Genomic DNA, 16,151 nt, shown 5'->3' with positions numbered 1-16,151 from the left:
GTTGTCTATGGGGTAAGCTTGAGGACACTTTTATTAGAGTTTAAAGGAAAAATTCCTAGGGCAAGCAGGTTGTAAATCTCGGAAGCTGCCCAGAGCAAGGGGCGGGGGGGGGGGGTAGGGGGGTAGAGGGGAGAGCGTGGCGGGGACAAGTAGCAAGAGTTGGCGTAGAGGTCAGCCATGTGGTGGTGGGGGTGGGGGTGGGGTGGGGGGGCGGGAGCTACACAGCTTTGCAGGGCCTTTAGAGAAACCATAGGGAAGCCCTTGGTGTTAGGGAAAGCACACTTAAAACAGAGTCAGAGAGAAGAAAAGGTAACTCAGAAAAGCTTGCAGACTTTTGAGCAAAGTGTCTGATGTCTGTGAGAGATTTTCGAGTATTGCTCTTTGAGAGAACTGCTCCAGCATTAAGCAATATTAGATGCTTGTGGGTGGAGAATGTAAAAGGGAATCAGTACTTTAGCTAACATCTGTGGTTGATCAGGTGGTTCTGTTGGAATAGCCAATACCAGTCTCTGCAAAAGAGTCATCAAGAATGAAGACTGGGCTGGTGAGATGGCTCAGTGGGTAAGAGCACCCGACTGCTCTTCCAAAGGTCCGGAGTTCAAATCCCAGCAGCCACATGGTGGCTCACAACCATCCGTAATGAGATCTGATGCCCTCTTCTGGTGTGTCTGAGGACAGCTACAGTGTACTTACATATAATAAATAATAAATAAATCTTTAAAAAAAAAAAAAAAAGAATGAAGACTACTAAAACTAGAAAAAGGACATCCCAAGTTCTATGGAGCCAATATGATGCATGCATGTAAAATGACTCTTTACAAGACACAACAGTTCTGGGAAGAGGTTACGGTATGGTAGCCTCTGTGTTAGGAATAAAATCAAGGGGCTGGAGGGATAGCTCAGTGGTTAAAAGCATTGGCTGCTCTTCCAGAGGTCCTGAGTTCAGTTCCTAGCATAGAGATCCACCTGCCTCTGTCTCAGGAGAGCTGGGTGTGCCACTACCATCTGGAGATCTTTTCAACATAGGAATATTTAGTATTTGTCAGTATTAATATCAGGGAGCTATATGAATCCAAATTAGAAGCTGCTTAGGTAGAGGTTGCTCTTGCCAGAAGAATTGCTGAGTGATATGATATGTGTGCAGAGAAACTTGTATTCAAAGGGGTTGTAATCATGTGAAACCTTAAAGCCTCTAGCCCATTTCTACATGGGCTTTCTTAACTGGCCACAGTCTCCCCTAGAGTTTATAAATGCTCACAATATAGGAATGTATAATATAGACAACAGTTGTGTGTACTTAGCAGTGAAGACCACAGTGGCAGTACGTTAAATGGCTTCTAGAGGATCTATTTATCAAAAAAGAAAGCTCATTAGCTTCCTTTCCCTACTGAGAACTCCACTCAAAAACCAGGGATCTTATCCCTCTGAAGGAGTTGCTTTTTTACTTCCAGTAGTGCTATGCAGTTTCAAACTGGCCCCTAAAATAATTTACATAATGTTTGAAGTAACATCTCTAATTTTCTCTTTAATAAGGCTGATTGGGAGTTATAGAGAGTGGCAGAATAATTGGGGTGAGGGCAATATTGGGAGACAAGAGTTTTGTACCTGTTTATAGGAAACATTTACTTTCTGTTTTGAGTGGTGTGGTAGCTTCATGCTGATTAATGGAAACTGTTCTTTGTATTGTGAGAAGATCCAAGTCAACAGGGATAGTCTACTACATTTTGGCAGAGGGACTAAGGTTTTGCCCCCTTTTCATTGACTAGGGCTCGATCTGTCTAGTAGTCCATGTTTTTAGAAGTCTACTTAATGTGGCCTATTGTTCCCTTGACAAGTTAGCATCTCTGAATTCTCAGTAAAGCCAGGCTTGGTGGCTAGTGCTTGTAATCCCATAAGTTAAGAGGCATGGAAGAAGGGTTGCTCTAAGTTTGAGTTGGTCAGTGTGGGTTGTAGTATAATACCCCTCCTTTAAAAGACAGAACAGGAAAATTTTAGATTGTTTAGTAGAATTAGAGCTAACATTAAGAGCTTTCTAGATAACTGGAATCTAGTTTCATAGGTTCCGGTTATGTTCATCAGCATTTTGATACCTGCCTGTAGCAATAAAAGTCAATATGCAGAGGGGTTTTGTCAAGGACATTTCTTCCAGTGGAACCTCTCACAGGATAGCCTTCTGTAAAAACATGCTTGATGTGCCTTATCTCATCTCCAAAGGACTGATTGTTAAGAAAGTAGACTGGGAGGATCTGAGAACCAGCATAGTATTGCTGCTCCTTCCTTCCTTCCTTCCTTCCTTCCTTCCTTCCTTCCTTCCTTCCTTCCTTTCTTTCTTTCTTTCTTTCTTTCTTTCTTTCTTTCTTTCTACCAATTATTGTGCGTATAGCTGTTTTGCCTGCATGTATGTCTGTGTACCTAGAGCATGCCTCCTGAGGTATGAAGAGGCCAGAAGATAGTATTCAGTCCCCTGGGACTGGAATTCCAGACAGTTGTGAACTGCCATGTGGGTGCTGGGAATTGAACCTGAGTCCTCTAGAATAGCAGCCAGTGCTCTTAATTGCTGAGCTTTCTCACTGACCGTCTCCCCACCTTTTTTTTTTTTAAGTATGTATATTATTGTTTTGTCTGCATGTATTTATGCACACCACATATATGCCTAGTGTCCATTAAAGGCCAGAAGAAGGCACCAGATCCCACCAGAACTGGAGTTATAGGTAGTTAGTTATAAGCAGTGAGTGCTAGGAATGTGGATCTTAGGCCCTCTGCAAGCTTGTCTACCGAGCCATCTCTCCAGCCCAGTTGTCACTGTTCCTTAACAAGCATTATTTACCTTACCCTGTCACCTTCAAAACAACTTAGCCAAAGATTTGCTTTGTTCTAACCATAGTAGGTACAAAATTTGCTTCTTTTACATTCAGTGTACACGTGTCTAGTAAATATTTGAAAATGTTTAGAACTTTACGTGCTCATCTTCCACCAGTTAAATCTTAATTTCAGCTGTTCATGGGCAGACCTGTTGAAGCTTCCATCTGGTAGCAAGTTGAAAATCTCTAGGGAGTTATTGAGGCTCACAAGTACCCATCTTGACACTGTCTTAATTTTAATAAATAATAAATTAGAGGCTTATTTGCAGTTCTCATGAGTTCTTTTTAGTTCCTTTTAATCAGCTTCTTCCATCCCAGAATCTCTTCTTTGCTGGTGTGTTTCATTCTTACCCTGACTCCAAATTTGAAGGATCAGAGCTTTTCCCTTTGCAAGGTTAATTTAACACTGGTTCTTGGGTTCTGTTGAAAGATAAGAGTGAGACTCTAGGCCAAAGACAATCACTGAGCAACTACAAGAGCCAGTGCACTGGGCAGAGTGTGGCGGCACTCGCTCTTCTTTACTCCCAGCACTTTGAGACAAAGGCAGGTAGGTGGATTTCTGTGAGTTTGAGACCAGCGTGATCGTTTTTAAGGACAGCAAAACTACATAGAAAAACCCCATCTCAAAAAGAAAAGAAAAACAAAACAAAACAACCCCCCCAAAAAAAACAAAACCCCCTAAAACCCAGCATTCAGTATTTGTTCAGGTAACTGAGTCTGGTTGCATTAAGGTGCCACAAAGAGGGCATGCTTTCACACAAAGCTAGACACATTCCAGGAAGGAAGACTCCCACTTTAGGGAGCTAGATCTTTTAGAATGGGCGATGACCCTTCCTTACCTTTGTTTCTTGGTATTTACACTATCTTATACCTAATACTGATGATTATACATAATCAATGGCCATGCCACTTGGTATAAATTTGTCATTGCTTCCTCATTAAAAGAAAAAGTTTTAAACTCTTGAGCAGTTATATATTATATGAAGATAATGAGTTGTGGGTCAGCCAGCCTGGTACATGCCTTTAATCCCAGCACTCAGGCAGGGTAGAAGCAGGTGAATCATTGTGAATTTTGAGGCCAGCATGGTCTGCATAGCAAGGTCAGCAGGTTACATAGTGAGACACTGTCTCAAATGAAAAACAAAACAAAGATTCTGCTTCTAGTTAGGAATCAAACCCTGGGCTTCCTGTATGCTGGCAACCACTGAGCCCTTCCTAGGCTGCTATCCGTTGGTGAATTTGAATTTTGACAACTAAATGCAAGTTTTAAATGTATTTCTATTTGTTGAGGTGGAACTCAGGGCTTTGTACTTATATACTAGCAAGTGAGTTTCATCCTCAGCCCTTCCTCCTCAAATACTTTATTTTAAAGATTTGTTTTTTTTTTCTTTTCTTTTTCCCCTGTAACCACAGTTATTTATTTATTTATATATTTATTTCTTGTATGTAAGTGTGTGGGTTCATGTGCCAAGGTGAGTGGGTAGAGATTGTTTTTATTTTTTTAATTATTTATACTTATTTGTCATTGTGCCTACATGTATGTCTGTGGGAGGGAGTCAGATCCACTGGAACTTGAGTTACAGATAGTTAGGAGCTGTTATGTGGATTTTGGGAATTGAACTCCAGTCCTCTGGAAGAGCAGCCAATGTTCTTAACCACTGAACCATCTCTCTAGCCCCAAATGCCTTATTTTACAAACAATTTCATAGGCTCTTACTGGGCAAGCTGAACAGACAGATATGTAAGAGGCTTGCTGATAACTATAAACTTTGTGCTTACAATTTTTCCCTTTAATGGTGTCCGCCATGTGCAATTCTTTCTGCCTTCAGTAATTTCCATATTTGCCTCTTGGTTTTCTTTTCAAGCCTGTCAATCTGTAAAGATTCTAAGTGAAATGTTTTCAATCTGCTTGAACTGCACACATTTATAGTAGTTTAAATAATCTGAGTGTGTCAGCACAGCACTTACCTCATTGCACTGTAACCACTGATTTTGTTGTTGTTGTTTGTATCTTTTAATAAAGTAAAAGTAACCAAGCAGGCCTCCTCTCCTTCCACACATTCTAGGTCCCTAGGAAACAGGTTTTCCCCTCTAACAGTTGCTTTAGAAAAGTTATTAAGTATTAACTGATTTGAGCCTTAAGGAAATTAATTTGCCTAATACATATTCATTGGAAAGTAGGTATGAGATACAGTCCCATGGTCCAATGCATAGGGACAGCATATACATTATCTTCTATACCAAATAATATTTTCTTGCTCTATTTAAATTTAAAATATAGACTGTGGATATTCATAAAGAAAAAGTGGCTCGAAGAGAGATTGGTATTTTGACAACAAATAAGAATACATCAAGAACTCACAAAATAATCGCACCCGCAAATATGGAGCGTCCTGTCAGGTATATTCGGAAACCTATCGACTATACAGTTCTGGATGATGTGGGCCATGGAGTTAAGGTAAGCATTCTGTACTACATAATGTGAATTATTTTGAATAGAAATTGTGGCAGGAAGTTTTTACTTGATAGATTCCCTTTATCTAGCAACTAGTATACTTTTTATAGAATATTTATGTATTTTAAAGATACAAGTGTATGAATGTTTGACTCTGTGTGTGTGTGTGTGTGTGTGTGTGTGTGTGTGTGTGTGTGTGTGTACACATACTAAATGTGTGTCTGGTGCTCTTAGGGGTCTGAAGAGGGTACTGCATCCTCTAGATCCTCTGGAAATGAGTTATGGGTAGTTGTGAGCCATTATGTGGATGTGGGGAAGTGAACCTGGGTCCTCTGCAAGAGCAACAAGTGCTTTTAACTGTTGAGCCTTCTCTCCACCCCTCTAGAACTTTCATTTAATGGCTATATGTTTAACTAAGCTTGGAGCAGAATTTTATCCATGGAATAAGCATTATTCAGAAAAACGAAAAACCTTAAAAGGCTGGCCTGCCAAGATGGCTTAGCAGGTAAAAGGCACTTGCCACTAAACCCTTTGACCTGAGTTCTAGTCTTAGAGCCTAAATGGTGGAAGGAGAAGTAGACTTCTGAAAGCTTCCTCTTGATCTCCTTGTCCACACAGAATGCCCTGTTGCTTGTACCAGAAATAACAACAGCAACAAACACCCAGACAAATAAAAATACAACTTGAAAAAGCCATTTAGTAAAATAAGCCATTTAAACCATAGGTATGATTGGTTTAGAAAATAAATTGTATATAATTTGGCCTTTAATTCCTAAATATTTTTGTACCTATGTATTATGGGGATGAAATTGTAACAATTTACATTTTTTAAAAATAGAAAAATTGTATAGAATTCTGCTTTGCATACATCTGCCACAACCTATGGATTTGTAGAATATTTGTTGCCTTTGCCCAAGCTTGGCAGAATTATGTGTTCTTGAAATTTGTAGTTTTTTATATTTATGTGTCTTTGCAAACGTCTGGAGTAGCATTAAGTTCCTTAACCTGCCCTGCACAGGATAAACTTAAGCTTTGAAATATGGTTGTAATCTTTTTCCCAGAAGACTGTTTGATTTTGTTTGTATTCAAAATATTTCATAATGTCTTTGAGGTTTTAAGAATTATTTTTAATTTTATGTGTGTGAGTATTTTGCCTGCCTGCATGTTTGTGCACTACTTGGGTGCCTGGTGTCTATGGAAGCCAGAAGTGGTGTCTCATCCCCTGAAGTTGGGGTCACGGGCAGTTGTCAGCTGCCATGTAGGTGCTGGGAATTAAATCTGAATCCTCTCAGAGAACAGGCCATCACCCTGTTTTAAAAAATGAAGTCAGCCAGAGTCTGGAAACTTTTTATAGTTGGTAGATAGGACTGGTTACGGTATTGCTAGAGGTGTTGCATTCTGAATATTCTGGGACGTCTCATCAAGAGAGGAACAGTAACTTAAAATACTGTACTCTTCCTATGATTTCTGGGATGCACTTTCATGCTTGGCAGTGCTAGGAAGTTGAAACACTTGGCAAATATAGCAGAGACTACTTGTTTCTTTTATCAAGGGTATGTCTAGTGTTGTTTAAGAGCTTGAGTTCTATTTTATTTTAAAATATTTCAGAATAGTAATATGTAAGGTTGTTGTCTTAGTTAGGGTTTTACTGCTGTGAACAGACACCATGACCAAGGCAAGTCTTATAAAAAACAACATTTAATTGGGGCTGGCTTACAAGTTCAGATGTTCAGTCCATTTTCATCAAGGTGGGGGCATGGCAGTATCCAGGCAGGCATGGCGCAGGAGGAGCTGAGAGTTCTACATCTTCATCCAAAGGCTAGTGGAAGACTGACTTCCAGGCAACTAGGGTGAGGATCTTATACCCACACCCACAGTGACACATCCATTCCAACCAGGTCACACCTATTCCAACAAGGCCATACCTTCAGATTGTGCCACTCCCTGGTCTAAGGATATACAAACCATCACAGCTGTATTATTGCCTATTTGAAGATTTTAAAAATATGCACAACATGTAGAGATACGTATTTATCTAATTTGTTATTTGTGGAAATTCATGAATCCCACCCCCACCCCTCCATGCTGCATCTTAATTTTCTTCCTACCAAAACAATATGTTAGCAGTTCAATAAAGAAAAATTTCTGAGCCAGATGTGGGGGAAAATTCTAACACGATAGAGGCAAAATTAGAAGTTTAAGGCCAGCTTGAACTACTTAGTGAAGCTCTGTCTTAACACTGCTTCCTCACAAAACTTTAACCATTATCTCAAAAACAAATATCCTGAGTTATTTCTTCTCTTCACTCATGGTTGTGTGCTTTAAGACACCATGTTTGGGAGTGTACGAAATTTGATCTATTTTATGTACCCCTGCATAAGTGCTAAGATTAAAGGCCTGGGTGCAAATCCTAAAAGGAAGTTTGATAAGAAAATGCAACTCTATATAATTTATAAAGTAGGAAGCATAAACACAACCTACTAGATGTTGAAAGTACGTGGATGAGAACTTAGGTAGTTTTCTTTTTAATTACTCAAAACACACACAAGCACACACACCTCTCTTTTTGAGAATGTTCATGTAGGTACATATCATCCCTAATTTTTACTAATCACTGTTAAGTGTATACTTCTGGAATATATTCACATTGCTTTGGTTACTGTTTTTAAGTGTTTTGACCAAGATTTAAAAGAATGGGTGGCTGGTGAAAATGGTATATTTTACAAACTGGTATGTGTTGGTAGAATGCTTGCTTAGTATGACCGTGCCCCTGGATTTGATCACTTTGTAATTCTTACACTCAAATGGTGAGGCAGGAGCAATTGCAAGCTCAAGACCATCCTTGCTCACATAGAGAATTTGAGGCTACTCTGACATCCAGGAAACCAGTATGAAGCTGATGTGTGTAAAGTGTATCTGTATGTTTGCAAAATATATAATACACAATTGCTTTGTTCTTGGTCTTATTACTGGTTGTTTTTTGGGGGCTTGTGGTGGGAGGAGTTTACAAGTTCTATAAGAACTTTCATTCTCTTATATTACTTTTTTTTTTCCAACAGGATTATAGAGATGTAAGAATTAAGAAATAATACCAGAGCTGGGTGTGGCAGGTGCATCTCAGAATCCAAGGCTAGCCTGTTCTAGTGAGTGAGTTTTGTCCTAGCCAGAGTTATATACAGAGACCCTATCTCAGAAGAGATACTACTAGTTCCAGGAGGCAGAAGGAACAGAATGACTACAGCTTAAAGGGCAGCCTGTTCTGCACAGTGTGCTGCAGGTCTCTTGGGCTGGAGACTGACACTCAACAAAACACCCAACCAGCTAGTCTTCCTGCTTTTTTAAAAAAACCATAGAAATCTGGGCATTCATGAATGATAAATTATGCACTGCCTGAAATTATGAGGCAGAAAATTAAATTTATTTATAATGTGCATTTTCAATATAGGCAAACCCTACTAGTGCCTGGAATTACTATATTTTTGGTCTTTGGTTTACATTTGTATTTAAAAATTTAATTTCTCTTTTCCATTAAAATTTTTCTTCATGCAATGTATTTTGATTAAATTTTCTCCCTATCTTAACTCTTCCTAGATGAAGTTAGCTCTGGTGGTCCTGGAACTCACTCTGTAGACCAGGCTGGCCTTGAACTCAGAAATCCACCTGCCTCTGCCTCCCGAGTGCTGGGATTAAAGGCGTGGGCCACCACGCCCGGCTGAAGTTTGATTTCTTAACAGCTTGTTAAATTTGTGCTGTATTAAGGATCAGGACTTACCTGATGTTTCCTCATGTTGTTTTTTGTCATTTAACTTCACTGTTTGGATATTTTTATCATTATAAAGAATTTTAAATACAATATTAAAATAGATTAATATTCTTGTAGATAACAAATTTTATGTCCAAGGTTTTAGTACTCCTAAGATTAATATTCTATCTTACTTACAAGTTTTAGTATTTTGGTTTTTGTGTAGGATATACTTGTACTTCCTTTAAATAGATTATGCACATTTAAATGAATTTAATACATTTCATGCAGAATAGTATGTGCTACCTATATTTTAATAGAAATTTTAAAAAATGGTGTAAAGTAAGTCTGGTTAGATTCTGGGGAACAGAATAAAATACTGATAGAAGAAACCCACTATGCAGAACCTACCAGAATATGCACATGAAGAACAACAAAAGATGATGTTTTTTTATGCGCAGCCACAGTGTTTCACAGTGAGCATAGGGAAGGAAGGCTTGAATACTTAGTGGAGAAATTTAGAGTTGTTTTTGGTAATAGTAACAGTGAACAGACATCTAAATTAGTTTATAACTTAAAGGGGATTGTCTGTTATATATATTTAGCATTTATTTGGAAGTCATGCGGAAGATTAAGGAAAAGCCTCTAAGGTTAATTTTTAGTTTCTGGTCAATTATGGAGTTGAGTTTTAGTTTGTTTTGTAGGAACCCAGAACACCAGGGCTGTCTCAGCTTTAATGGTCTCCCAATTATTGTTCTTAATTTTTTTCAGATGTTTATCTTTGTATCTGAGTGTTTTGCCTGTATAATTGTATATATACTGTGTCTGTAGACCATGTGAGTATGCCAAATGTTTGTACCATGTTTGTGTGCCACTTGTTTGGTGTACCCTTTGTGTACTATGTTCAAGTGTGTACTGCGTATGTGTGTAGTGAGTTTATGTGTACCATGTTTGTGTATGTTTATCAGATGTGTTTGGTCCCTGTGGAGAGCAAAAGAGGCTAGAGATGCAGTCTTATTCTGTATGATCGTTGTGACATTTTGTATGTGGGTTACGCTACCTGAACTCTGGGGCCTCTGAAAGGACAACAAGAGCTCTTAACCATGGGACTGTTTCTCTAGCCCACCCCTTCTGATTATTACTATTACTATACTACTGCTGCTGCTACAACTACTACTACTGCTATTTTAAAGATTTGTTTATTATATGAGTAAACTGTAGCACAGCCTTACATAAATATTGTATATGAGTGAGAACTAATCAGTTACTTCAAAGAAAGAACTGGCCTCATTGACTTTTGAAGCTTACTGCTAGAAAAATAGAGTGAACTCAAAGAAAATTCTGTTGCTTTTAACTCCGTATTCCAGGTAAATGGTGAAATTTCTCATTCATAAGTATAAATGTTTAGAGGAAAAGAGATTTTAGAAAATACTAAAATCTTATTTTGTTTATGTTTGGGATTAAAATATATTTCATGTAAATATTGTCAGTTGCTAACTGTTAACATTTTTTTGAGTTTCAAGAGGCAGAGATTAATTTTATGACACTCCTTATTTGGAGCACAGTCACATACATAAACTATTTAGTAGAGGAGGCTGAGCTTGAATAAAGGGTGAATGTTAGGAAGTTGTATAGTTGCAGGGCTCAGCTAAACTCATTTCCCATTTAGTTTTATTGTTCTTTAATTTGGGAACAGATTACATACAAATGCTGAGGGTTTCCCCTTATTTTTGTCTTCTTTCAGTTGAAAGAAATGGAGATGTGAAAGTGTACTTAGATAGAACACTTTATTGCACAATTAAAATGTTATATTATTATGAACATGCTGTATGTACATGTATAAAGTTCATATATAGTCATCATATACATAGGTCACACAGTACACTAGTATGTCTTATCAAGGATTTAATATTAGTTAAGTGTAATACTTCACATCTAGGTGTACAATGTGGTGATTAGGTAGCGTTCTAGACAGTATTCTTAGGTGGCAGCGAGAAATACCATTTTAAACAAACAAATACCAAAGTTGTAGCACAGTTGTATAAATGAGAAGATATCTGAATTTTTCCATAAGGTTTTATTTAATGTTGCCATTGGGGTCATCAGAAAAATGTTAGATAAGTTGTGAGGACAGCAGATGTTACTGATAGAAATTGAAATCTCCAAACTTTATGGACAAACTATCGAATCGGGAATTTTTTCTTAATGGCCTGGTGTAAAGGATTGGCACCATAGGTTCTGCACATTATTTTAATTGTGTTAGCTGGTCATCTCTCACAGAAGTAGCCTTTAAGATCAAAGTAGCTTTTATTTATAGTTTTCACTGAACTGCTCAATAAAAACAAAGCAACATATACCTTCCTAGAAGTATAGGCTTGTTGAAGACGTCAGTAGTCTAGAAATGAGAGTTTTTAGATTTTTTTATTCATTCTTTAGTTAGAATTTTGCCAACCTATGAGTAGATGATTTCTTTTCTGTATTTTTGTTTTTTTAAAGGCTATTTTATTTTTATTTTATTTTTATTCTTTGTCCACTTTATATATATATATACACACACATATATATATATGTATATGTATATATATGTATATGTGTATATATATATGTATATGTATATATATATTATTTTATTTATAACACAGCACCCATAATTTTGTTTTTGAGATAGGGTTGTATGGGCCCAAAACTGGCCTTGAACTTGCTGTGTATACCTGATCATTGCTCCCACCTCCCAAATTCTGGGTTTTCAGGAGTATACCGCCATAGTTGGGTTATGGGATGCTGAGAATGAACCCTATATTGATGCACATTGTACAGAGGTCGGCAGGCTGAGCTACATTCCCAGGACTTTGGGTTTCATTTTTAAACACAGAGGTGCAAGGCTGAATCCTTTCCTGAACTTGAAAGCAACTTGTGAATTTTTATTTTTATTTTTTTGAGACAGTCTTACTCTGTAGTTCTCTCTGGCTTGAAACACTACATAGACTAGGCTGGCCTTAAATGCAGAGAAATGCCTGTCTCTGCCTCCCGAGAGCTGGAATTAAAGATTCCACATCTCAAGCTCTCTTCAAGAGCAGTATGTGTTTTTAATCACTGAGCCATCTTTCCAGCTCAACTTGTGATGTCTAACTATATGTTTATTATTTATCTGCTTTATTCTTTGTGGTATTAAAGATTTAATTTAGAGACTTCCACATATTAAGTTACTTTCCAGTTATCTGCACTTAGCCTTAAACTGGAGTTTCAAATTTTAGAATTTAAGGCTTATATTTTTAAAGTATTATACTACCATTAGAGTAATGAATATCCCAGACTTGGGCATTCATTATTTAACAAAGTCTTAGATCTTATATACTGCTATATTAAAAATAGCTCTACACATTCTGCATTATTGTAGTTTAAGTCAAATTAAAAGATTTTGTTTTTATTTTTAATTATGTATATGTGTGTATGTGAAGGGATGTGCATGTGAGTGCAGTGTCTGTAAAGGCCAGAAAGGGGCATTTGATCTTTTGTAACTGAAGTTACAGGTGGTCATGAGATGCCTGACATGGGTGCTGGATGCTATCATCTGCAAAAGCCATTACATACTTGGAGTCACCTTTCCAACTCTGCATCATCTCTAATTTAGTTGGATAGATTCATGGGTTAAATGCTGACTTAAGAAATTTTGAGATTGGCTTAGTTAATTGGTAATTTTTTTTATGAATTAACTTCCTTTTAGAAGTACATGTTAGTTAGACCTGGTTACAAAAGCCAGCAATCCCAGTTCCATGGCTGAGGCAAGAGAAGCAGTCATAAACTCAAGACCTTGTCTGGGTCACAAGTCAGCTCAAGGCCAGTCTGGGAAACTTAGTGGCTGGTTGTAGCTCTCTGGTAGAATTCTTGACCAACATGTGCAGCCCCGAGTTCAATTCCTAGGAAAAATAATGTAACATACAACCATTTATTTCCTTAGTTCCTCTAGATAACTTTTAAAATGCATTTGAAATAGAGCTGGATAAAAACTTAACATAAGTTCAGTAATATAAATGTCAACCTGTCCTGTGAGATACAACTTACCTAGAATTAATTTCTACTTTTCCCCCCTCTTTTTTGTTTTTGCCAACATAAAGTGGCTAAAAGCCAAGGTAAGAGACATTACTTATCGTTTGATCCACAGTACTTCCTCTATGTTGACAGAGGCTGCAGAGTCACTAAAATGTGAAAACTTGTCTGTCTGCTTTTCTCTGTAGGATTTATATAGATTAAATATGCTTAAACTTAGATCACATCAGCAGCATTTAGCTTGGCTGTGTTAATATATCCTAGATATATTGACGTTTGCACTTTAGGAACATTAATCGTTCTAACAGGTACTGCTTTTGCTCATGTGTTTTACAGTTGCTTTGCTTCCATTGACTTACAGTTAGGTTTCCCAGATGTGACATGCAATTTTGTTGTTGAATTATTAGGATAAAGATTATAGTTGCATTGAGTATTTTAGCAGATTGACAGATTTATGGTTTGCTTTTATGCACACATAATGCATATATAAATGTTTATTCAAACATTTTAATTCTGATTCTTGAATAAGTTTGATATCCATGAACATGTCTAACAATAAGATATAAAATTTACTAGTCTCACTTGTATTTTGTGTAAATTGATATGAATAGCACAAAATATGATGGGAAGAACTGAGCATATGTGGCTTTTGAACTTTTAAAACTTAATACCAAACTCTAGTCGACCTGTCTGGGAATCCTTACTTCACATTCTGATATTAAGAAAAAGACATCATGTTAAAACATCAAGAGAACACGTTGATACAGAAATAAAATTTTTCTTTTCACATTTTAGCACGGAAATAACCAGCCTGCAAGAACTGGCACATTGTCGAGAACAAACCCTCCCACGCAGAAACCACCAAGCCCTCCCGTGTCGGGCCGAGGGACTTTGGGGTACAAATTCAGCTCTTTTCTACAAAGAGTTTCTGAGACTGAGTGCATGTTTTGTTTTTTGAATTATCTCTTGTGGAACTACCCTTTAAATTCATTTAGTTAGTGTGTGTGTGTGTGTGTGTGTGTGTGTGTGTGTGTCTGTCTGTGTGTCTGTGTGTCTGTGTGTCTGTGTGTCTGTGTGTCTTGCATGTGAGGCAGTTTCACCCTCAGGAAAGCTATCCACCTCCTTTAAGACAGGTTGGTTGTTTTTTTGGCCTGAAGCTCACCCATGAAGCTAGAGTGGGTGGATATTAAGTGCCAGAGTTGCCTGTTTCCCCTCCTTAGCTTTGAAATTATGGCTGCCATCATGCCAGGAATTAATGATCTTTTAGATATGTATAAATGCGTATCCTTTTTCTGTTTGTACACATAAAAATGTAGTGGGCTGGAGAGATGGCTCAGCAGTTAAGAGGTCCTGAGTTCAATTCCCAGCAACCACATGGTGGCTCACAACTATCTAATGGGATCCTATGCCCTCTTCTGGCATGCAGGGGTACATGCAGACAGAGCATTCCTATATTTAAAAAAGCAACAACATTTACATTATATATGTTAATGTAAATCTGCTTTATGTTTTATCTTAAATGGATTGAACAGAGAGATCCTTATAGTGCTTCCACTTGTATTTACAGTACTTATGCTGTGGCTCACTGAATAAGCGGTGTGCTTCCTGAAGTTTAGCTTAGTAGTCTCCATCTTCTGTTCCTCCTGTTCCGTGGCACCTTAGGCTTAGGACTCTGCCTGAGTGGCTCTGACTGCATCAGCTAGTCACAGGCCCCCTTGCACCAGAGTAGCTTTGTGGAAAGCTGGAAAAGGTAGTGGTGACTTCTTGTGGTACTAATTGTATCATTATTTTTCAAGGTGTTTGTGATGGATTACCTGGAAATTCCATATTAGATTTCTTGCTTTTGTGGAAGGTTCCAGTCAGCAGCTAGCCATGTGCGCCCCCCCCCCTTCCCGAAAGGCTTATGAGTGACTGAATTGAGAATAATGTATATTTTAATATCATATATTATAGATCATTAAGATTATAACCATTATTTTTAGCATAACGTTAAATGACCCTTTCCAATAATTTTCCAACAAAAAGCAACAAATTTGAATTTTTATGTTAAAGCAGCAAAGTTTATATAAAAACTTTATAATTTTAAGTAGCAATTATTATTAAAAATGTTTTTGTCATTAAAGAGTGTGTGTTGTGTAACTTGTGCTTCTATACACTTTGTGTAGGTCAGAAGAGAATTTTGTGGCTCTGTGTGTGTGTGTGTTCCCATGTGCGTGCACAATACTCCTCTTCCCTGGTAAATTGGTTTTAGGGATTGAACTAAGGTCTCTAGGCATGGGTGGCAAGCACCATTACTCTCTGAGCCATCTTGCCAGTCTTTACTTTTTTCGATTAAAGTTGGGGGGAAAAAGTTCTGTTATACTTAATTCAGATAGAGATTTTTACAAATTTGGGGGGAAGTGCTGATTGTCTGTCTCTCTTCATTACCCTTCCTGTTCTTCATTGTTAGACGGAATACCCCTTACAAAACCCTAGAGCCTGTTAAGCCTCCAACAGTTCCCAATGACTACATGACTAGTCCTGCGAGGCTTGGAAGCCAGCATAGTCCAGGCAGGACAGCTTCTTTAAATCAGAGACCAAGGACGCATAGGTAAGCCTTCTACCTGAACATCTGAGCTCTGGAAGTGTGTGTTGCTGACTGCTGAGCAATGATTTCTAAAGATACAGAGTTTTTACTTAAAAATTTATTTTTCATTTGTGTATACTATAAGCCGATTATATTCCTTCTTTTTGACAGAGATACAAGTACATGTTGGGATTACAACTAAAAAATGCTTTTTAGAGGCTGAAGTTTGCATAGTGCTTGCCTTAACATACAGGAAGCTCTGGGTTTGATCCCCAGTACCATACAAACTAGGCACGATGGCACACATCTGTAATTCTAGCACTTGGGAGATGGAAGCAGGAGGGTGTGAAGTTCAGGGTTATCCTTAGCTGCTTAGTGACTTTGAGATCATCCTGGGATATATGAGACCCTGTCTATACCAAAACAAACAAAAAGCCCAAATAAAGCTTAAAATTGTTTTGCTTTCCTAAATTTGTGTAT

General features: G+C 37.8%; 1 protein-coding gene across 13 annotated transcripts in view; it reads left to right on the top strand.

Moving 5' to 3' along the window:
• The window catches only part of Abi1 (abl-interactor 1), a 100,169-nt gene that overhangs the window by 63,840 nt on the left and 20,178 nt on the right, over positions 1 to 16,151 (top strand). For 6 of the 13 annotated variants that reach the window (NM_001331045.1, NM_001331043.1, NM_001331044.1 and 3 more), the window contains 4 exons: positions 5,143 to 5,319; positions 13,174 to 13,188; positions 13,901 to 14,001; positions 15,555 to 15,695. In NM_001331045.1, the coding sequence (NP_001317974.1) occupies positions 5,143 to 5,319; positions 13,174 to 13,188; positions 13,901 to 14,001; positions 15,555 to 15,695 (434 nt within the window). The remainder of the gene's footprint in view (positions 1 to 5,142; positions 5,320 to 13,173; positions 13,189 to 13,900; positions 14,002 to 15,554; positions 15,696 to 16,151) is intronic. The other 7 variants (NM_001077193.3, NM_001077192.3, NM_007380.4 and 4 more) reach the window with 3 other exon arrangements.

Source organism: Mus musculus, chromosome 2, assembly GCF_000001635.26.
Source record: "Mus musculus strain C57BL/6J chromosome 2, GRCm38.p6 C57BL/6J".
Lineage (NCBI taxonomy): Eukaryota > Metazoa > Chordata > Mammalia > Rodentia > Muridae > Mus > Mus musculus.
The sequence above is the reverse complement of the archived record's forward strand: the minus strand, read 5'-3'. Positions and strand labels throughout refer to the sequence as shown.